The 22,245-nt window shown below is 38.0% G+C and overlaps 2 protein-coding genes across 10 annotated transcripts in view; one reads left to right on the top strand and one right to left on the bottom strand.

The window, feature by feature from the left end:
• Positions 1-15,355, bottom strand: part of SLC9C2 (solute carrier family 9 member C2 (putative)) — a 149,714-nt gene extending 134,359 nt beyond the window's left edge. The window contains exons 1-3 of the mRNA XM_060296233.1: positions 15,311-15,355; positions 10,101-10,466; positions 1,980-2,147 (exon numbers count right to left, since the gene is read on the bottom strand). Coding sequence (XP_060152216.1) covers positions 1,980-2,147; positions 10,101-10,466; positions 15,311-15,353 — 577 coding nt within the window. The 5' untranslated portion in view covers positions 15,354-15,355. The remainder of the gene's footprint in view (positions 1-1,979; positions 2,148-10,100; positions 10,467-15,310) is intronic.
• A 2,583-nt stretch (positions 15,356-17,938) lies between these two features.
• Positions 17,939-22,245, top strand: part of KLHL20 (kelch like family member 20) — a 99,263-nt gene continuing 94,956 nt past the window's right edge. Inside the window, exons 1-4 of one of the 9 annotated variants that reach the window (XM_070043932.1) lie at positions 17,939-18,273; positions 18,504-18,685; positions 20,733-20,944; positions 21,040-21,206. In XM_070043932.1, the coding sequence (XP_069900033.1) occupies positions 21,203-21,206 (4 nt within the window). In that variant the 5' untranslated portion in view covers positions 17,939-18,273; positions 18,504-18,685; positions 20,733-20,944; positions 21,040-21,202. Of the gene's footprint in view, positions 18,274-18,503; positions 18,686-20,732; positions 20,945-21,036; positions 21,207-22,245 lie in introns of all 9 variants that reach the window. The other 8 variants (XM_060296262.2, XM_060296264.2, XM_060296256.2 and 5 more) reach the window with 8 other exon arrangements.

Here is a 22,245-nt window from a genome sequence, read left to right as displayed (position 1 = left end):
TATAAAGCAGAAACTAACACACCATTGTAAAGCAATTATACTCCAATAAAGATGTTTAAAAAAAAAAGGATTTTATATTATATAATGTGAATTTCACCTACAATAACTATTCATGAAGGGATCAATTAAATTCTTCGCTATTTTCTTTTCGCATATATATATATATACACATATATATATATAAAATCACAAAATCGAAGGTATTGACAGAAATAATGCCCCTAGAAAATATTCAATACAAGTGGACAATTACGTATAAAATAATCTACAAAGTATAACTCATCTTTCTCTTCCCAAATATGCTACCTTCCCTCAATTTCCTTACTTCTATTAATTCTCCCAGTACCCTTCTCATTTTACTAATAAGCAAGCTCCTTATGGCTGACATATGAATCTTCCTAAATATCACTCTAAACCTCTGCCTCGTCTACGTAAAATCTTTCAGTGGCTTCCAACAGCTACAGAAATGAAATCACCTTAGCCTGACATTTGGGAGTATAATCTGACAGTAATAATAGTAGCATCATTCTTCGAGTGTGATCACACACCAGGCGTTGTGCTAAGTGCTTAATATCATCTCATCTCATTCTCACAACGATGCCCGCAAGAGGTAAGAACTATTATTGGCTCCCTTTTCTGGAAATTAAGACTGAAGTATAAAGAATTTAAGTATTTTGTCCAAGGTCACATAGGTTTCAAGTAGAGACACCAGTATTTAAACTCAAGCAATCTGATTCAAAAGCCCATGTACTTCTGCCTGTGTCGTAGCCTAGTTGTGTAAATTATGACTTGCTATTCTAGTAAGGCAATCTCATCACTTCTTCCCCAACATGTCACTTTCATTCATAAGATTTTGCTCACACCCTTTCCCCTTACACTGTGTATGCAAATCCCACCCTTTCTTCAAGGCCCACCTCAACTCCACCATGCTCTGACTTCATGTTCTCTGACCACCCCACAGCATGTACCACTTGCTCTGCCCCTTTTAACCCTTAATTATAGTCTTTCTGATATTGTTATTTAACTCTAGAGTGTGTCTACAGGTTATCATCCCTCGCCTAACAAATGTCCAGAGGGCAGGAACAATTAATTGTACCACAACGGTGCTATGCTCATAGTGGGCATTTAATAAATGCTTGCTAAAAAAACACAAATGCAGATAACTATGTAACATGAATGCCATGAACTTCCTTAGTACTAGTTTTTTAACTAATGTTTGTATGCCTACATAATTACACAGGTATATCTTCGTGAAATCTCTAAGCTCTATTCTACAGGATTACGGAAATGATGTAAGAAAAATATTAGTGAAACTCAAAACAGTACATAGTTTTTTGACCTTTGATTAAAGCATAACATACATATAGAAAAGTGCAAAATTTATAAGTGTACAGCTCAATGAATTTTCACAAATGAGCACACCTTGTAAACAGCAACCAAATTAAGAAAAATATATTATGCCCCAGAAGTCCCCCTCATGCCACAATGATACCTGCTATTCTGACTTCTACCACCATAGATTAATTTTGCCTAGCAAACCATTTTAAATTATTACAATTGTTTCTACCTGGGGAATCAAATATATTCCTCAAGTATGCCATTTTTTTTAAACATTTAAGAAATGGTCCACTCTGCCTAGGTCTCTCAGAAAATGGCCTTGAACATATTTTATACACATATTCTTATAGAAAATTATTGGTGAAATTGTTAGAAGGTGATAAATCAACCAGCTTCCAACCAATATAGTTTCTATTAAGTACAATGTTTTAGGCCAATAGCAAAATAGCAACAACAACAACAAAAAAGGCAGATTTCACATATTATCACCACCAGTGACTATGGTTAGGCCTACAAATAAAACATCTTGATAGAAGGTGAAAATGTTTATCACCTCTTTGCTTTGTTAAATACATAGCCTATAACCCTGTAACTTGAGTCAGTTTTCTACTTTCTACTTTCCTACCTTGTGAGCTCCTTACCTGCCCGGTCCAGGAACTCAACACACTCAGTCTGGGAATACCGAGCAGCAACATCTCGAGCTCGCTCTTCCTGGAAGTTCAGAGATTCTATATCAACATCCAATTCCACCAGTGCTTTCAAAGTTTCCAAACGACCCCAGGCTGCAGCACAGTGTAGGAGTGTGTAACCTAACAAATAGAATGAGGATGGTCAGGTCAAGAAGACTGTGCTGTTTTAGGCTATTTTATGGACTAGAAGATCACAATGGCAATCAGGTATTGAACAATTACTACAGGCTAGGCACTATTCTAAGTGCTTTACATACAGTAAATTCATTTAGTTCATAAAAACCCCATGAGGTCAGAACTATTATAATCCCTATTTTACAGATAAGGAAACAGAGGTCCAGAGAAGCTAAACTTGCCCAAGGAACACAGCCAGTAAATGATGAACACAAGGCACCAACACAGGCAATCTGAACTCTGAGCTCTTCAACATCTTCTTAAGGAAGATGGCAATCTCCCTAACAGTCATCTACTGGAACACAATTAGACCTATGACTTTAGCCTAAGGAATCTGCATCAACTCTAATTACTCTATTATCGCTAACACAATCATACAAATTACTACAACTGGTATGCCTTTGGTTTGGAAATTAATCATTTGAATTAAAATGGAAATGATGACCTATCCAATTAGAAAGTTATTTCTAAGATTTACTGAGGCAACTACCATGAGATATAATTGTAAAGGTGAAAAACATGGGCGGCATCTTTAAAATGTTTTCAGACTGGTTTAAAAAAATCAAGTCAAAACTGATTGTTTTAACTTACCCATGAGGATACATTTGTGATTCACTTAACTTGGCCAAAGAGTCATGTAGTACTACAAGAAGAGTTGAGCAGAAGAATGAACTAGCATGTATTAAATGTATTAAGTACTAGGTACTTTATGGGCTACTACTTCATTCAATCCTTCCACTAACACTATGAGGTAGGTTATTATCAGCCCCATTAAAGGATACAGAGGAAAGTGCAGATCAGAAAGACTATACCTTGCCCAAGGCCACACTGGTAGTAAGCAGCCAAAGCAAAATCAAACCCAGATCTGTTGCCAAATAAAAGGTTTATAAGGAAAAGGAAATAGCACTCAAATGTGTGCCACTGGTTAGAGTAGGGAAAGAGAGAACAAGGACTCCTCCACTTCCTTCCAGAAACCTCCCCCTTGGCTCCCTATTTACCACATTCCCACAGTCCTGGGTGTCAGACCAAGTTGTAAACTATCTTTGTCTTGAGGCTATCATAACCAGAAGGGATAATAAAGAATTAATAAGGAATCAAAAGGAGCATGAAGTAAGCTACTCCAGGGTCAGCCAAAAGTGGAATTACCTCCCCTCTTTGGCCCAACTCTTTTTTTTTAATGTTACAACAGTGAGACATTTCAGAACACCAAGAGATAAAGACTGGCCCAAGAATATGATCATGGATTTAGCCCCTACAAAATGGAGGGCCAAGAAATACCCAGATACCAACCCTCATTGTTCCTGCCTTCCGAAGATGCATTTCTTCAGCCAAACGGCCCAGGGCCCCTGGTTTGCTGGGAGAGGGGGACACTATCTACGGAAAGGACACTGCAATAGTAGGAGCAGGAGGCCATTCCAAATGAGATATTCTGGGTCCTGATATTGCTTTTCTCAAGGCTGAAGTTACAGGCCAGGCCAGCAATAACATCTAAATTTTTTTTCCTATTTTTTTAATATACATAGTTTAAAAACAAGAAAACATGATTTCTAAACAGACACAGGCTTTGACCAAGGAATTTAAAACCTATGGGTTTAAACCATGGGTTTAAAAAAACCATTGTATGTTTTCTTTTTCCCCTTGTGAGAGATGGTGTGTTTTCTGGAAGAAAACACACAGATCTTTGTACTATATGAACCCCATAGCCTTCCCAGGAAAAGAAGAACTTTTAAATAAGATGATTTCAAAAGCATCCAGACAAGAAGGGGATTTTCCTAAAGTTCTCCCATAATATTGGCAATGAGTATTTGATCCCAGAAGAGAGATACAGAAGGCTACATTTAGAAATCCCAGCAGGAAGAAAGGGACCATAAATGGAATTCTGAAAAATTGGGACTGGTTCTAAGAGAAAAATAATTTATTTGTGCAAGACTACTGGTTACTAAATAGAGAGAGTCAACTGAGTAGATAGTTCACAGTAAGGCAAAAGATGAGACAAGAAGAAAAGTAATCTTTTTCCTCTATGCAGGCACTGTTCTGTGTGCTTCACAAGTATCAACTCATTTAATCCTCACTACAATCCTATGACGTAGGCACGAGTATTTTTCTCATTTATAGATGAGGAAACAAAAGCATGGAGAGGATAAGTACTTTTCTCAAGGTTGCTATAAATTGATGAAGGTCATTAATAAGGTCAAAATCCAAAAACTCCGATGATGATAGTCACAAACAAGTAATAGGCCATGGAACAAAATACTCACCTACCTAGAATATTTTTCACAATCTGCATACCACCAGCAGTACCAGACTCTTTGAATTCCCCAAATCCTGTTGTTTCATGTCTCTATAACTTTACATATGCTGCTTTTTTCTGACTGATACAGTAATTACAGTAGAAAAATAAAAAATAGAAGTATAAATTTTATATTTACTTAGTATTAATACTGGTATTTTGTAAAACTGAGTTCAGAATTCATTTTTTTAATTAGTGTAACTAATACACTTTACTTTTTATTTACTTTTTATTTGTTTTTTGGCTGTGTTGGGTCTTCATTGTTGCATGCAGGCTTCCTCTAGTTGTGGCGAGCGGGGGCTACTCTTTGTTGCAGTGCACGGGCTTCTCATTGCAGTGGCTTCTCTTGTTGTGGAGCACAGGCTCTAGGCACGCGGGCTTCAGTAGTTGTGGCACACGGCCTTAGTTGCTCCATGGCATGTGGGATCTTCCCAGACCAGGGCTCAAACCCGTGCTCCCTGCATTGGCAGGTGGATTCTTAACCGTGGTGCCACCAGGGAAGCCCACTAATACACTTTAAATACAAAAATGTATAAACATAAGATATCAGATAAAAGCATAACTATCAAATAGGAATATTAAGTATATATTGTCATTCTATTAGCAATATAAATTGTCAGATAAAACAAATCAAAATTAAAGATTAAAAAACAAATACTAGGGACTTCCCTGGTGGTACCGTGGTTAAGAATCCGCCTGCCAATGCAGGGGACACGGGTTCGAGCCCTGGTCCGGGAAGATCCCACATACTGCAAAGCAACTAAGCCCTCGCGCCACAGCTACTGAGCCCGCGTGCCACAACTACTGAAGCCCGCGTGCCTAGAACCTGTGCTCTGCAACAACAGAAGCCACCGCAATGTGAAGCCCACGCACCACAACAAAGAGTAGCCTCCACTCACCACAACTAGAGAAAGCCCACGCAGCAACGAAGACCCAATGCAGCCAAAAATTAATTAATTAATTTTAAAAAACGCAAATACGATAAAAATGAAGAAACTATAATCATGAAAATTGCAAATAAAACATTATTTGATTTTTTAAGTGTGTCAATGGTATCAACAGGATATTTCTGTACAAATTTTTTCAGCTACTGAAGTTTTTCTCACTCAACATTAGTTGGAAGTAGTTATAAACCAATACCAAATATTTTCCTTCGAATTACCTCAACTCTAATTTTAAAAGAGAGAGATATCTCCGAACAGCTTTTTGCTTTTTTGATAGAACTGCAATCTTTTTATTGAGAGTAAGTTGTAATCTTTATCGCCAAAGAAAACATTGCTGGTTCATATTTGTCTTTTTTAGTTTCCACATATACAGAGAGAGATTCCATTTCAGTTTCCTGATCAATTTCAAAACTATGAGATTCACATTCTACTTGTTTGGGAAGTTTGTGAACTTAAGAATTATTCTTACAATAGAAATTTTGTAATACCACAATATGAACCGTTTAAGTTTGTAATCTTCAGTTTGTCTTTTTATATACACTGAGCAATTAAATCATTGAAATTGTTCTCAACCCATAAATGACTCTGATTTCATATTTTTTAAATACCAAATAAAACTATTATACCTATAAAAAGGCCAGTATTTCATTACCTAAAATAGTGGGTAAGTATACCAGAATAACAACAATATTGTAACACTAAAATCTGATACTACAGTTACTATACTGCCTGCCATGACCAATCCTTCAACCTCCTTTGTCTAGTAAACTCTTGGTCATTCTTCAAGATTCAATATATTGGACTTCCGTGGCAGTCCAGTGGTTAAGATTCCGCGTTTCCACTGCAGGGGGCGCGGGTTCGATCCCTGGTCAGGCAACTAAGATCCCGCATGCTGCGCAGTGCAGCCAAAAAAAAAATTCAATATAGTGCCTCCTCTGTAAAGCCTTCCTTGACCTTGTCCAACACTTCCATGTAAAGTTGACTAATCTCTCCTCTGAGCTATCACTGTACCCTGTCCCACTGTATATTAACTATCTATTTACACATCTGTTTTCTGCTAAACTGTGAACTTGTCCAAGTTTGTTGAATTCATTCATCTTTCCCAAGTTCCCAGCACAAGACCTGGCTAGTCCTCCATCCTTAACAAATGTTTGCTGATTGTATGGAAAGACAGAGTTTAAAACAGTAATTAGTTCTGATCATGCCTGTTTGAGTATGGCCAGGTTTAGAGACCAAAGCCTTGCCAGAACCAGAGGAGGTTCCACCATCAATAAACTGCAAACTGCACACACCTGTCCTTGGCTCAAACAGAAAAAAAGGCACTTCCCAATACACCAGAAGTCAGCAGTACAGAGAGCTGAGACTGTAAGAACTGTTTCATTCTCCTCCCTTTGGATCAAAAGTGTCCAATTCTTCAATATTTAAAAGGAAAGGAAATCCTGAAAGCAAATGTGATCCATCAATCACCTGGAAAATCATTTTCCTTCCTATCCATCTGAGTATCATCCACAAATAAATGGCATACATCTTCTTACTTTAGAGATATCTACCTGCAGTTCTTCAACCAGAAGTCCCTTAATTTTAGGCCAATGGCTTCTTATGTTCCAAAAATTAATAGTGTTCACATATACGCACACAATTATCATCCTTTAAAAAAAAAAGAAAATTCTGTCATTTGTGACAACGTGGATGAACCTCAAGGGCATTATACTAAGTGAAATAAGCCAGATAGAAAAAGCCAAATACTGCATGGTATCACTTATATGTGGAATCTAAAATAAAAATTATAAGTTAAACCCATGGAAACAGAGTAGAAAAGTGGTTACCAGGGGCTTGAGGGGTGGGGTAAACAGGGAGGGGTTGGTAGAAGAGTAAGCTTAGAATAATAAGCTTAGAATTAATAAGCTTAGAATTTCCCAAATCATCAAGTCCTGGTTCCTTTTAATTTACCAGTTCTCTCAATTTCTCTCCTCTCCATTTTACTATAAGCAGCAAGAAGCAAGCAGGATGCACCTTCAACCTCTGCTAAACAAGATTTCATGGCAAGCATGATATCAGAATGAAGAAATGGATTATCTTAGAGCACATCATCAAACTTGAAAGACTGTACACCTATATCCACACACTGGAAAATACCTAACAAGAGGATGGCAATACTCATATCAATTAGTCAGAACACCACCTTCCTTGAATAGTACTAGAGACACACTGTCAGATATTGATTTGGGGCTCTCATTTTCTTTGATGTAGTATGATTTTAGATATTACTATCAGTCCCATTTTTTGGGTGAAGAAACTGTAGCATGGAAAGGTTATATAATTTGCCCAAGTCATAGGTAAGATTCAATACTAGGTAAGTTTTTTTGTTGTTTGTTTGTTTGTTTGTTTTTATTAATTTATTTATTTTTGCCGTGTTGGGTCTTCGTTTCTGTGCGAGGGCTTTCTCTAGTTGTGGCAAGCGGGGGCCACTCTTCATCGCGGTGCGCGGGCCTCTCACTATTGCAGCCTCTCTTGGTGCGGAGCACAGGCTCCAGACGCACAGGCTCAGTAGTTGTGGCTCACGGGCCCAGTTGCTCCGTGGCATGTGGGATCCTCCCAGACCAGGGCTCGAACCCGTGTCCCCTGCATTAGCAGGCAGATTCTCAACCACTGCGCCACCAGGGAAGCCCCAATACTAGGTAAGTTTGCTTCAGGTTTTCAATAGCCTTAAGGAAGGCTTCTTCTGTTCCTATTTCCCTAAAAGCTTTCATCATGAACAAGTGCTGCATTTTCTTTCAAAAGACTTTTCTACATCTATTGATATGATCATGTGGTTTTGTTTATTTAATCTTTTAATGTAGTGAATTATACTAACATTTTTTTCTAATGTTAAAACCATCCTGCATTAATGGGATAAACCCAACCTAGTCCAATAAATGTTTTAACACACAATCTTAGATTCAATTTGTTAATATTTTATTTAAGATGTTTGCATCTGTGTTATATATGTTTGCATCTGGCCTATAATTTTCCTTTCTAGTGCTGTCCTTAACTAGTTTTGCTATAAAAGTTATCTCTCATAAAATAAGTAGTTTTCCAACTCTCTTTACATTCTCTGGAACCTTTGTATCAGCTAGAGATTACTTTTTCCCTACAAGTGTAGTAAACCTTACCTTTTAAAACATTTGAGTTTGAAATTAGGTGGGGGTGGGACAATGAGGCAGATTTTGATTACTTATTCAATTTTTTTAAGTAACTATTGTTCTAGTCAAGTTCCTAGTTTTTTCTTGAATCAATTTTGGTAATTTATATTTTATTGGAAAATTGTTCATTTCATCCAAGTTTTCAAATGTACTGTCATGAAGTTGTTTATGATATTTTCTAGGAATTTTTTAAATCTTAGTTTTTCCTGTGTGAATGCTTCATTTTTAAAATTCCAAATGCTGTTTAAGCTCTCTCTTTCTTATAACACATATCAAAAACTATCAATATTATCAAAGGTTTTTCAACTCTTTTTCACTAAACCAGATTTTGGTTTTGTTGATTCTATTGTGGTTTTTTGTTTGTTTGTTTGTTTGTTTTTTGGTGGGTTTTTTTGGCTGCACTGTACAGCTTGCAGGATCAGGGATCTTAGTCAACAAGGGATCGGACTGAACCTGGGACACCTGCAGTGGAAGAGTGGAGTACTAACCACTGGACCACCAGGGAATTCCCTCTCTATTGTTTCTTTATTTTCAATGTCATTATTTTACTCTATTATTTTCTCTTCTTCTTTCTTTGGATTTTCAGTTGTTCTTTTTCTAACTCCTTGAGTTAAATACACTGCTTTCTAATTTTCAATATTTCTTATATTCTAATATATGCATTAAATTAGAATTTTAATTTTAGTTTTATTCCACAGGTTCTGACATAACTAGATCCTGTTGCCACTTAAGTATTTCATAATTTCTATTATATCTTTTGTCACCAACAGATAATTTAAAGTGTGTTTTTGTTTCCAAAATTATAGGGATTTTCAGTTATCTTTTTGTTACTATTTTCTAATTTTATTTTATTGTTGTCAGAGACCACAGACTGCATGCTACGGATTCTTTGGTATTTGTAGACACTTCCTTTATGGCCTAACATATCAATTTTTTAAATTGTTCCATGTGAGCATGAAGAAAATGTATAGTCCCTATTTGCTAAAGATCATTGTTTTATTTTCTACAATGACCATGTTTTATATTTGCAATCTGAAAAAACAAGTGACTGAATTTAAAGAGTTAATTGGATAATGACTACAAAAAATAAATCTTCAAAGGAAAGAGATAATAATATTATTGAGCATTTACTGTATACCAACTTTATATTTATATTTAATCCTCATAACCTATAAGGAAAACCCTATAAAGAAAATACAATCATCCCCATTTTGTAGATGAAACAGAGACACAAAAAGATTAAGTAACTTGCCCTAGTCACACAGCTAATAAACAGTGAATTCTGTGTTCTTAACTACTATGCTATACTAAATACATCAACATGCATATACACACATTCATATGTGTGTATATACACACACACACACACATAACATATACAAAATATAAAGCAGGCACATCAAATTTATCCAAATTTAAAGATAATACATAGCATCTTTGGGTAGTCATAAGTAATACTGATAAGAGAAAAAAGACGAAATACCTCTGGTGGTTTTTTCATTCAGATTCACACCATATTTGGCTAAAGCTCTAATCACATCACTTTGCCCAGCCATGCAAGCTGCATACAACAAATTTCTCCCAACAATGTCTTCTTCCAAGAGTAACTGCATGGCCTGTTCATGGTGAGGGTTCTCAGGATCCTCAAAAATCTTCTGCAAACCTTCTACATCCCCTGTGAGAGCAGGGGGTAAGAGGGGATTAATGGTGGCAGTTTCCTCTGCTTCTTTGGATTCTTCTTCTTCTTCATTATCATCTTCTTCCTCTTCTTCTTGCTGTGAGAAAAATATTGATTTTTCTGAACTCTCTGACTCTGCGGGTCCTTCTGACTCCATTAACTCCAAAATACCTGAGACCAAAAAAAGTAATAGAAATCTACTCAAACAAATCGTTATTTGTTTATTTATTTGTTTGATCACTCAACTGACATTCAGTCAACTGAATGAAATGAAAGTACTTAACTGGTTCAAAATAAACCAGTTATAAAATAAGATACTGCATCCATTCAATCAATAAAGTTTATTGTGCACCAACACACTGCCTGAATATATACTAAAATGCTGAATGTGTGATGTAAACAGTAAATTCAGTAGGAACAGGAGAAGAAATATCAACCTGGGTGAGATTCATTAGGAAAAGATTGAAAGAGAATGTTAAAGAGGCTCACCTGCCTAAACAAGGGTCCGTGGTGGGGAGAAGTGAGAAATACAGCTGGATCACTGAAGCCAGATTATTAAGAACTTAAAAATCAGGCACTGACATTTAGACAGAATTCATTCACTCAGTAATACTTACTGAAAGCCTACTAATATACTAAGTGCTGTATAGGCACTATGTAAATTACCAAGAAAAATCAAATTTATTTCCTGCCCTTAACAACTTACTATTACAAAGGAGAAAATATGACATGTACAAAATAAGTGTAATAAATGGTGACAAGTGCTAAGAATCATAAAATATGAAGTGCTATGGGAGTTTAGAAGGGACCAGATTAAGTCCTGGTAAAGTTAATCAAGTAAGTCTTAATAGTACTCACTCTGTCAGAACACATATTAAATTGGGGATGATTCAGAGAAGAGTAGCATGGTTCCCTCATGTGTACAAAAATGTTTGTAGCTGTTCATAAAAGCAAAAATCCTGGGCAGGAAAAAAAATCCAATGCCTATGAACAGGAGCATAAACTGTGGCATATTCACACAAAATTGTATATGGTAGTCAAAATGAAGAAATTACAGTAATATACTATGTGGAAGGCAGCTTCTGATACGGCTCCCATGACCCTACCCCACCTCCTGGTAACCTCCGGCCAACAGCCAGAGGGAACCGAGGCCCTCGGTACAATAGTCAGTGAGGAATTTAATTCTGCCACCAACCACTGAATGAGTCTGGAAGTGGATCTGCTCCAGTTGAACTTTGAGATGACTGTGGTCCCAGGCAACGCCTTGACTGCAGCCTCGTGAGAGACCCTGAAGTAAAAGATCCAGCTAAGCTGTGCCCTGATTCTTAACCCAGAGAAACTGTAAGATACTGAATGTGCTATTTTAAGCTACCAACTTTGAGGATAGTTTGTTATACAGCTATAAATAACTAAGGCACACAACGATATAAATGAATATTAGCAATACAGTATTAGCTGAAAAAAGTAAATCCAAAAGATTAAATATACCAAGATATATTTTTGTAAAGTTCAAAGCAATTAAAATTATGGTTACCAAGGGGGAGGGATAGGGGGAGGGACAGTTAGGGAGTTTGGGATTGACATGTACACACTGCTCTATTTAAAATAACCAACAAGGAAAAAAATTAAAATAATAAAAATTAAGTTAAAATAGACTTTTTAGGAATATAAGTAGGTACAATAACACTATTTTAAAAAGAAGAAGAAAAGCAAGATTGAACACAAGATTCAGGATAGTGTTGAGGGGGTGGGTAAAGATGCAGGGAATGGGATAAAGGGAATCACATTTCTAGTAAAGAATATGGCATTTAAGCTGTGCCATAAAGAATTGGCAAGATTTGGTCATTCACAATTCAGAAGGAATGGAAATCTAGTTAGACAGAATAATATCTCTTTATACCATAGCCCCATATTAATCTCTACCGTCACTAAATGTGTATAATACTTATAATCTGTTGAAGTTAGGAATTCTCTGATTGCAAATAATAGAAAAATAATAGGATTGACTTTTAAAAGTAGGAGATGATTTTCTCACATAGCAGGAAGTTTAAACGTGGAGATGGTTCAGCAGCTCAAAAATATAGATCTAAGCTCTATTTTTCTATTCTATCACAGTTCATAAGACTTCCATCATCATGGCTGTTGCCTAATGGTGACAAGATGGCTGTCATAATTCCTGGCATCACGTCTGCATTTATAGCAGTAAAAAGGGGGAATCCCCCTGAGGACACTAGTGGCATTCATCCCTTTTGAGAGGAAAGTGAAAAAAAAAATCTTTCCTAACAAGACCCAACAAACTTCCAGTTATATCTCAAAGGCCAGATTGTTTCCTTATATTTAAGAGAAGGAAAAAAAAAGTTTCTTGATTTTCCTGCCTCAGTAACAGAAGCAAGCAAGGTAGATGGGGTTGGGGATGGGAGTTGAGTTAGCCAATCAATCATGACTCCACCATAAAATCTGGTCCAAATCTTATCTTTGAGACTGTTTTAGTCAATCCCTTCATTTTACAGAATGAATATAGAGGAAACTTATAATCCTCTGAGTGCCTGACATCCACAATCCACCCTCCCAACACACATCCCTGTACGCATAAACACACACACACTCACTTCCTTAAAGAATCCCAATCTCCATTTAAAAAAATTCTCCTAATGGAAGATAAAGCTAACTCCCCACTACAGAAGCCAGAGAGGCACGATCCTACTTCTCTCCATCTCAGCACAAGCTTGGGAGCAGGCACATAAGCTAGGTTCAGCTAATCAGCTACTAAGTCCCAGGATCTTGACTTTTTGTTGTTGTTAATCATTGTATTATTTTTGTTGTTGTTGACATATAACACTGTATTAGTTTAAGGTGTACAACATAATGATTTGATATGTGTATATATTGCAAAATGATTACCACAATACGTTTAGTTAATATCCATCACCTTGCATAGTTACAAAAAAGTTTTTTCTTGTGATGAAAACATTTAAGATCTAATCTCTTAGCAACTTTCAAATACAATATTGTATTCAATGCAATACAATATTGTTAACTATAGTCACTATGCTGTACAGTACTTCCCCAGAAGGTATTTATCTTGCAACTGGAAGTCCTTTTGACCACCTTCATTTATTTCACCCACCCCCTACACCTGCCTCTGGCAACTACCAATCTGTTCTCTGCATCTATGAGTTTGGGTTTTTTTAGCTTCTACATATTAAAAAAAACAGGATCTTGACTCTTGAACATGGGCCACAAGGACATGAGGCTATTTGAAGGACATTCAACACAAGTGACAGCAACAGTGTACTGATCGAACTTCCTGCTATGAGAACATGCTGTGGTTCTTGTGGTGTGAGCCCCCCAGAGCTCCCCTGGTTCCTGCTCATCCAGCCTCCCTAATCATGTGGGCCCCTGGTAAGTAGAGCACTCAGATAATTAGTTCTTTCTCAAAATCTAATCTCCCTCCCTCTTTTCTTTTAACCATACTTTTTTTTAACCAATATTTATATTGGAATAAAACTATTTCCCAGGCACTCTTGTAATATGGTGTGGCCACATGTCCAAGTAGTAAACAATAAGATGTAAGTAGATATGTATTGATAGTATGTAACTTCTAGAAAAGTGTAATTCCTTCTCACTGGATTGCAAGCCTGATACCTAGAGCTTGCACAGCTCATTTAGACCATGAGGTAGATGTCCTGTCCAAATACATATATATTACTTCAATTATAATACATAGCATATAGTAGTTTGTCATATCTTGTTTTAATTATACATGTAAACATATATAACATCTATTAATAGGGTAACCAAAGAATTAATTTTTCAGTAGTAGTGGACATTTTTATCTTGGGCACATTGCATTTATGGGTATATTTGCATACATATAATTAAACAAAATATCATTTATCCTTACTACATGTAACATACTGATGTTTTTAATCCCATCTATTTTTTAAGGCTGGGTGCCACCCACTAAATTGATTTCATGACCCACTAATGGGTTGCAACCCACAGTGTGAAAAAATATTAGTCTTGAATAACCACTAAGGAAACTCTACCACGAAATCAACAAGAGAGGGTCTAACAGAAGTTAGACAGCATGTGCTTGTGGTTTATAGCTTAGGTGACATATGTCCTCATGCACCCAGGACAGTTCCAGTGACATCTCTTCCCCTGGTGTGATTTTTTTTTTTAATTTATTTTTGGCTGCATTGGGTCTTCGTTGCTGTGCACAGGCTTTCTCTAGTTGCTGTGAGTGGGGGCTACTCTTCGTTGCAGTGGGTGGGCTTCTCGTTGCAGTGGCTTCTCTTGTTGCAGAGCATGGGCTCTAGAGCGCAGGCTCAGCAGTTGTGGCGCACAGGCTTAGTTGCTCTGCGGTATGTGGGATCTTCCCACACCACTGCTCCAACCTGTGTCCCCTGCATCGGCAGGCGGATTCTTAACCACTGCGCCACCAGGGAAACCCCAGCCCTGATGTGATTTTTAATAGCATCCTCTTTCACTCTCAAAGCGTCCATTACTACTACACAATAAATTATTTTGTCACCTTACTAATAATGTGATATTCTGGAACATTCTACTAAAGATATCTATATTCAAACCTTAGAGAATAGAGGCAGGATGTGTTTGAAATGCCTTTCCTCACTGGTCCATCAGAGGCCCAGATATGAGACCTTGAAGATACTGAGAAAATTCTATTTGTATTTCAGATGTATTCCTGCTAGGCCTAGAATAGCTTTCTTTTTCTCCTCCACTCCTACTAGCCAAATCCTACGTAGGCCAAGCTATAAACCTACCTTCTTCCTAAAACGTTTCTTCACTACTCTCTAGAATGTACCCAGGCCTTTCCCTCCTCTGAACTTCAAAGGTCATTACATATATTCTATACCATACAATCTACCAAATATGGTATTGTATTATTTTCTATTTGTTTCAAGTACTTAAAACACCAACTCAATTTGACTGTAAACTGGATAGGAGCAAGTATCAAGCTTTTGTTTCTCTTGTGTCACTTTCAGACTTACCACAATTCCTGGCTTGTCGTATGGATTCAATAACTCTTAACATCAGGCTTGCAATTCCCCCTGCTTTTCTTCACATCCAAGAGCAATGGATTTTGGAGTTAGAAAGACTTGAGTACACAATGCAACCCTGCAACTTATTAGCTACATAATACTGGGAAATTTACCTAATCTCTGCTAGGAATAACACTAGAACCTAGTTTATATGATTATCCTGAGACTTAAATCAGACGATGCGTGTGCTAAGCACATGGTGAGCACTTGGTATGCAGACCCTATCATCACCATTGTACCATCATTCCTAGAGCAAAAGCATCCATGAAGCAAAAGACAAGATGGTAATTCTATTAGTTCTTTTCTTTTTTTAATACACAGTTTTCCTACATAGGGTTTGAGTAAATGACTTTCTACTCTACGACCACCGAACACTTGATTACAGACAGATTATTCTGCATCTAGAGATCAATCTAATCACAGGTTAATTCAGAGATGTGGAGATAAATTAGATCAAATCTAGGAATATGATTCAGGCCAGAATACTAAAAGCTACCCTTGGTACACCCTTGAATAGAGTTTAATTTCCATATCAATCCAGAAGTAATATGATTAGGGCAGCAGTTCTCAAATTCTATGATCTCAGGGCTCTTCACGCTCTTAGAAATTGAGAACACCAAAAGTTTTTGTTTATGAGTGTTATATCTATCTGTATTTACCATATTAGAAATTAAAACTGAGAAATCTTTAAAATATTTATTAATTCATCTTAAAACAATTACATGTTAACACAAAAGTACAGCTTATAAAAAATAACTATATAAAGACAAAAAAATGATGAGTGGCATTATTTTACATTTTTGCACATCTCTTTAATGTCTGGCTTAATAGAAGACAGACGGATTCTCATATCTGCTTCTGCATTGTCTGCAATGATGTGTGATATTGTGATACCACATGTCATGTGGCCTCTAGCAAACCACTGTGACATGTGAGAGAATGAGAGTGCAATGGCAAAAAACATCGAAGAATTAATATGAAGATAGTTTGACTGGCAGACTCCCTGAAAATGTCTTAGTGATCCCCAGGGATTCTCAGACCATACTCTGAGAACCACTGCACTAAGACTAACCCTCAAGCCACTCCACTCTATAGTCAAGCTCCCAAGACTGTTCTAATCCAAATCTAGACTGAACTAGGATCAGCCTTTCTGTAATAAAAGGACAAAGTGAAGTCTTGTAGGCCATTTATCCTTAGGCCTAACTTTTGAAAGACAATATCTAATTAGGAGAATAAAAGTAAACTCTCATGTGTTTGGTGGTCTATCGCTGACTATGCCTTTCATCATATTGTCCTTTGAAGACAGAGCAAAGAATTCTATTTTCTATGGGTTTTTTCTTCTTATAACATAGAAGATTTAGAATATTTTAAAGTATTTTTACTGTGAATATAAGTTGTAACAGGGTGATCATACTAACATAGCTTTTCCTTTCTTCCTTTTATCAACATTCTAGATATTGAAAAACTTAACTCACTAACATTTTTGTTTTAGAAAACAGTTTTTCCCATGAGAAATATGTAACTTATGTTTAATATATAGTGGGTTTATTTGTGTTATTGTTAAAACAATAAACTTTTTTAAATTCTCAGTTTTAAGTTCTAATTCTTACTATACCTATAATATTTACTGTATGGACAGATACTTTCTTTGCCCAGAATAGTTATAACATGAATCAAAATTGCAACCCCACTACATATAACCAACAGTTCACATAGAAAATGAGCGTGGAGAGGGGAGAGGGAGGGCTGGAACTCTGAAGGCAGAATGACTGTGAGTCAGAAGACCCATGCTTTAGTGCTGATTCTTGTATTTATTTTATTAAATATGCGACTTTTCTGAACTTACTCTCCTCAATTGTGAATTGAGAATAGTTCTGCCTTACTGAATTAGTGTGAATTTTAACTACTAAGTGTGAATTCTTTTGAGGCTGCTAAGGCACTAATAATAGAAAATCACATAGGTCCCTACTCCACAGGCATCCCAGTCTGGTTGGAAAGACACAAGTAAATCAGCAATGACAGAGTGAGATAAGGGGCATAATGGACATAAGCAAAGGGTGCTTGGAGAGTAAAGAGGCTGGACCTCTAAATTAGACTCCCGAGTGGGGAGGTCCCGGAAAGGCTTCGCAGAAGAGGTGACACTTCAGTATCGAAGAGCAGGAGTCTTAAAAGGAGAAAAGGACAATCCAAGTAATGGGATTAGCATAAACAAAAGGCAAGGAAGGCAGACAAGACACTATGAAGTTGTGGTAGAGGAATAGCTCTTAAGGGCCTTTTAAGCCAATTGAATTTTTTCTTCAAAAAATGTAGTCCCTTAAGGATTTTAAGTCCCAGCTCAAGGGAAAGGCCTCAAAGGGCAGCCCTGGGCTCCCAGGATTAAACAAAGGGAAGACCCGAGGATACAGACAGTGGCAGCCCCAGTGCGAGAACACGGAGGTGGGGCGGAGGGGGTACCGGTCATGTCTGGGCACCATTGTTCGCCTTTCCGCCTGAAGCCCGAGGGACCGCCCGCGGAGCGTGACCGGCTACGCAAAGCTCGGGGCAAAGGCAAAGACTGAGGACGCCGCGGTTGAAGCCCACTCCCCTCCAGCCCCTGCCGAGCAGCGTGGAGGGGAGATGCCCATTCTCTTCCACGCCCATGCGGAGCGCCCACCCCAGGCCCCTCGGACCCCGGACCCGCGACCCTCCGACCCGCACTCACCGCTCCCTAGGCCCGGGCTTCTGCGGTTACCATGGCGACGGCGCACCGGCGCTCGGCAGCCCCACCCCCCCTGAGCGCGGCGGCTCCGGCTGCGCGCAAGCGTCAAGGGTACAAGGTGCCGGAAGCGAGAGGCCAAAGGCGGGGAGGAGTTCGTCAAGATGATTTAGATTGCTGTGTTTGGACGCTGGCGTGCTGGTTTTTTCTTTGTTTTGTAAGTTTTGAGTAATATGGTCCATATTTATTTTACAAATTTAAAAGATAAAATCTAAAAATAAGGTGTGTATATTGGTTGCCGGCCAGTCTTAGACGTTTGGCCTTTAAACGAAAGAATTTTCAGGAAATATGAGGATGCATTCTAAAACAGTGGAAGATTGTAAATATAAAACGGACAACTTGCTTAATTTTCTAGTCTACTGAGGATCTTTCTCCTATGGTTCACAGTTACTGTCGCCAACAAAAGGCGTTTCTTGAGACCTCACAAGCGCCCACTATGGCAGGAGCAGAAGCAGTTTGGAAACTGTGTCTCTTTTGATTCAGGAATTTAACATCCAAAACAGTCTTTTAAAAAGGGGGAAAGGAATGTAGGTGGGATAGGAGCATCGAAAGAAACCAGTAGAGAAGAGGTAAGCGTACCCAGAAATTATGTAAATACTCATATCGATCACGGAGGGAAGACCGGGAAGTTTTTGTACTGAAAAGGAAAAAAACCTTCATTTCTTTCATCATCTATTTCTACAAGGAAATCATTAAGGAAGAGGTACCATTTTAGAGAAACTACAAACATTTTAGCTGAAGGCTGAATAGCCGTTTTAAAGTGAATATTTGGCCAAAGGCCCAAGCAAAATATCACTATCATAGATCTGAACTTCTGAAATACAAGAGAAATTTTGAAAAAATTTTAAACTGTAGTATTAAAATTTCTTATTCAGATAAGTTGTGGTAATCAGAATTGTAGAGATGACTTTGTAGACAGAGACAGTAGTCTAGAAGCTTTGTCAGCTGCTAACTTGCTCCGGCAATCACCAATACTGCGTATTTGCTCTACTAAACACTCATTTTCTACTGAAGTTGGTGGAGGAGCAAGACATTTTAGGCATTTCACTTTTAAGATGTTCTTTTTCATAGTCTTTGGTTTGGGGAGAGTCTTTTAATGTCTGAATGCAAGATGACTTATGATGCATGACTGTGCATGATTATGTTTTTAATTAATCTTCATTGGTTGTGAAGGAGTCCCAAATACAATTGTTTCTTGAAAGTCTTAAATTGAATTAAATAACTAAAAATTAAATAGAGTTCTTAAAGATTACTTTTAGTACTCTGAATGCTAGAAAGTATGGGAATACACTAAATAGGTCTGAGAAACCTAAAAGCAAAGGGGCCTTGTTCTCTTCTTAACTCCATGTCAGAAACAGCTGCATGATTCATTGGGGCAGACTAGGTTAGAAACAGCCTTACAAAGGAGATTCCCGCCTCCAGTGTGGCCCAGATGCAGCAGATAGACTCCTACAATCACCTCTAACTCCCATGCCCGCCACCCAAAGGTTGGGATAAAGAGCCATTGGATCTGAAGGGGGCAAATGGATGTACGAGAGACATGTCGACAACAACCTGTAGGTACTAACAATGGGGGTCCAGATAAGACAGTGAAGCCCTGATGTACAAATTACTTAAGGAGCAGATGAGATAAGCACTCTTCCAGCTCCCCTAAAATCAGGTCAGCTCCAAAAAATTATGGTAGAGAGGTTTCCAAATTGATTGAAATTCATTTTTTCCACTCTAGGAGAATGGGTCCTCTGATTAGAATTTAAATTATTGGTCTTCCCTGGTGGTGCAGTGGTTAAGAACCCACCTGCCAATGCAGGGGACACAGGTTCGAGCTCTGGTCCAGGAAGGTCCCACATGCCATAGAGCAGCTAAGCCCATGCACCACAACTACTGAGCCTGCACTCTAGAGCCCGCGAGCCACAACTGCTGAAGCCCACGCACCTAGAGCCCGTGCTCTGCAACAAGAGAAGCCACCGCAATGAGAAGCTGACGCACCACAGTGAAGAGTAGCCCCTGCTTACAACTAGAGAAAGCCTGCAGGCAGCAATGAAGACCCAACACAGCCAAAAATAAATCTATTTTAAAAAAAGAATTTAAATTATTTTAATTATTATATTTCTTAAATTCCATAGTTCATAGACTGAGAATCATGTTCTTTATAGAAGTTAATTTCTGGTGAAATAACAGGATAAATTAGTTGAGAAAGTTAAAGTTACTCCAAGGTAACTTAATGTACTATATTAATATTTATATTTCATTAACTAAAGGCCTATCATATGCTGAGTACTATGTAAGTGATTCTTATAAATAATCCCTAATCCTCGGAGCAACTCTGTGAAGGTAGTATTATTATTCTTCAAACTGACACTCAGCAAAGTTGGGTCACCTACCTAAGACCACACAGCTAGAAAAGAGCTGAACCAGGGTTTGAACCTAGGTCAGTGTGGTTTAAATTACCACAGGTTTGCCACTGGTTAGCTATAAACTAATTATGTATTAGAGGATGCCTGTCCAAACTGATAATTTAATTTTAAAATAATCTATCTTGAGCCATTGTTTTGGCAGTAATTAGAAAATATCAATGCCACTCCTGCTGTATGACTAAAGGACTGTTTCTGCATATAGCTAATCTTCACAGCTGAAACCTGAAGGAGAACGTACTGAACATCCATTGTTTCTGCCTGCCCATCCTTCCTCTTCTGGTTACAGCACACAGTTTTCTAGTAGGCAATCCCTTTCACACACTCTCAGCCCAGGTCGTTTGGGTGGGGCCAGTCCCGCTCCAGATCAAGTCCCAGCCAAGCAGTGTTTTCTACACCCCTGGGCACAGTGATTAGGTAAGGAAAAAGCATGGGACACAGATCAGTGTAATCAAAGCTAATCCTGAATTTTTGCCAGAGCAGTAGGTAAATAGGCATTCTTTTTTCAGCAGGGGTTGATGAGAGACAGTCAGCCTGAGTTGCCAGTAACCATCTTGCCACTATGTGGAGAGAGCTTGACAGAGCAACGAAAGAGCCAAGAAATGAATCCTGAGGCCATTCCTTGAGCCCTGGAGCTAGAAATACCCAAAGCCATTTTTTATCCCCCTTTTTCAAATGTGTAAGTCAATAAATTACTTTTTTCTAATTCAAAAAAAGATTGGATTTTTGTTACTTGTAACATCAATGTCCCATAATATGGAGGGGGGTATATATAGGATGGCTTTATTTTAGAAACATGCTATCCCTAAGGGTAAATACCTGAAATTTGGAATGGATATTATTGCAGTTACGAGTTTCACTTATGGATGGACCACCGTGCTTGAATATTATTGGTTAGTTGATCAATGTTAACCTGGAGGCAGGTTTCTAGTAAAATGCCCTAATGTTCTGTCACCCTCTCCATTTCACCATCTCTGAGTTAGTGACTTAAATATAACTATATAAGGCATACTTATCAGATGACCCAAGCCTTGGAATAATAAATAATATGAGAGAGGATGGCAGAGTGAAAATCCAAACTCAAAAGATAACTAGAAATTCAACAGGCAAAGGAGTAGAAAAAGGCAACCCAAAAGAAATGTAAAAATGCACGAGGCACAAAATAAACAGCAAAGTGCATTAGTGAATACCTAAGTAGGTTAAAATAGCAGGAGAATATGTGGTTGGGAGAGAGGCAAGAGATGTAGTTAGGGGGATTAGACGAGATCAGACAGCAATGGGGAGAATGATTTGGAGAGGATAAGACTGCAGGCACAAAGAGGAGTCAAGGCTGACTCCCAGGTTTCTATCTTGTGTGACAAGGTGGTTTGTGGCTTGTGGTTTCCTAAATAAGAGAGATTTTGAGGAAGGGCTGGGTCAGAATCAGGATAATGAGTTCAGTCTTAGAAAAGGTAGAAATATCAGTGTGCCTGATATCAGTTACTGTATATTTGAATCCAAAGCTTAGTAGACGAGACCAGGATATAAATATAGATTTGGGAGTCATTGGAGTATAAATGTTATCAAAAACCTAAAAAGAAGATGAAGTCATCCAAGATGAGTGAATAAAAGAACAGAGGGCTGAGGACAGAGCCCTGGGGAGCAATTACATAAGAAGTAAGCAGAGGAAGATAGGGAAAGAATGATCTGAGAATGAACAGACCCAGATGAGTGTGGCA

Source organism: Globicephala melas, chromosome 1 (genome assembly GCF_963455315.2).
Source record: "Globicephala melas chromosome 1, mGloMel1.2, whole genome shotgun sequence".
Lineage (NCBI taxonomy): Eukaryota > Metazoa > Chordata > Mammalia > Artiodactyla > Delphinidae > Globicephala > Globicephala melas.
This window is presented reverse-complemented; position numbering and strand designations above follow the sequence as displayed.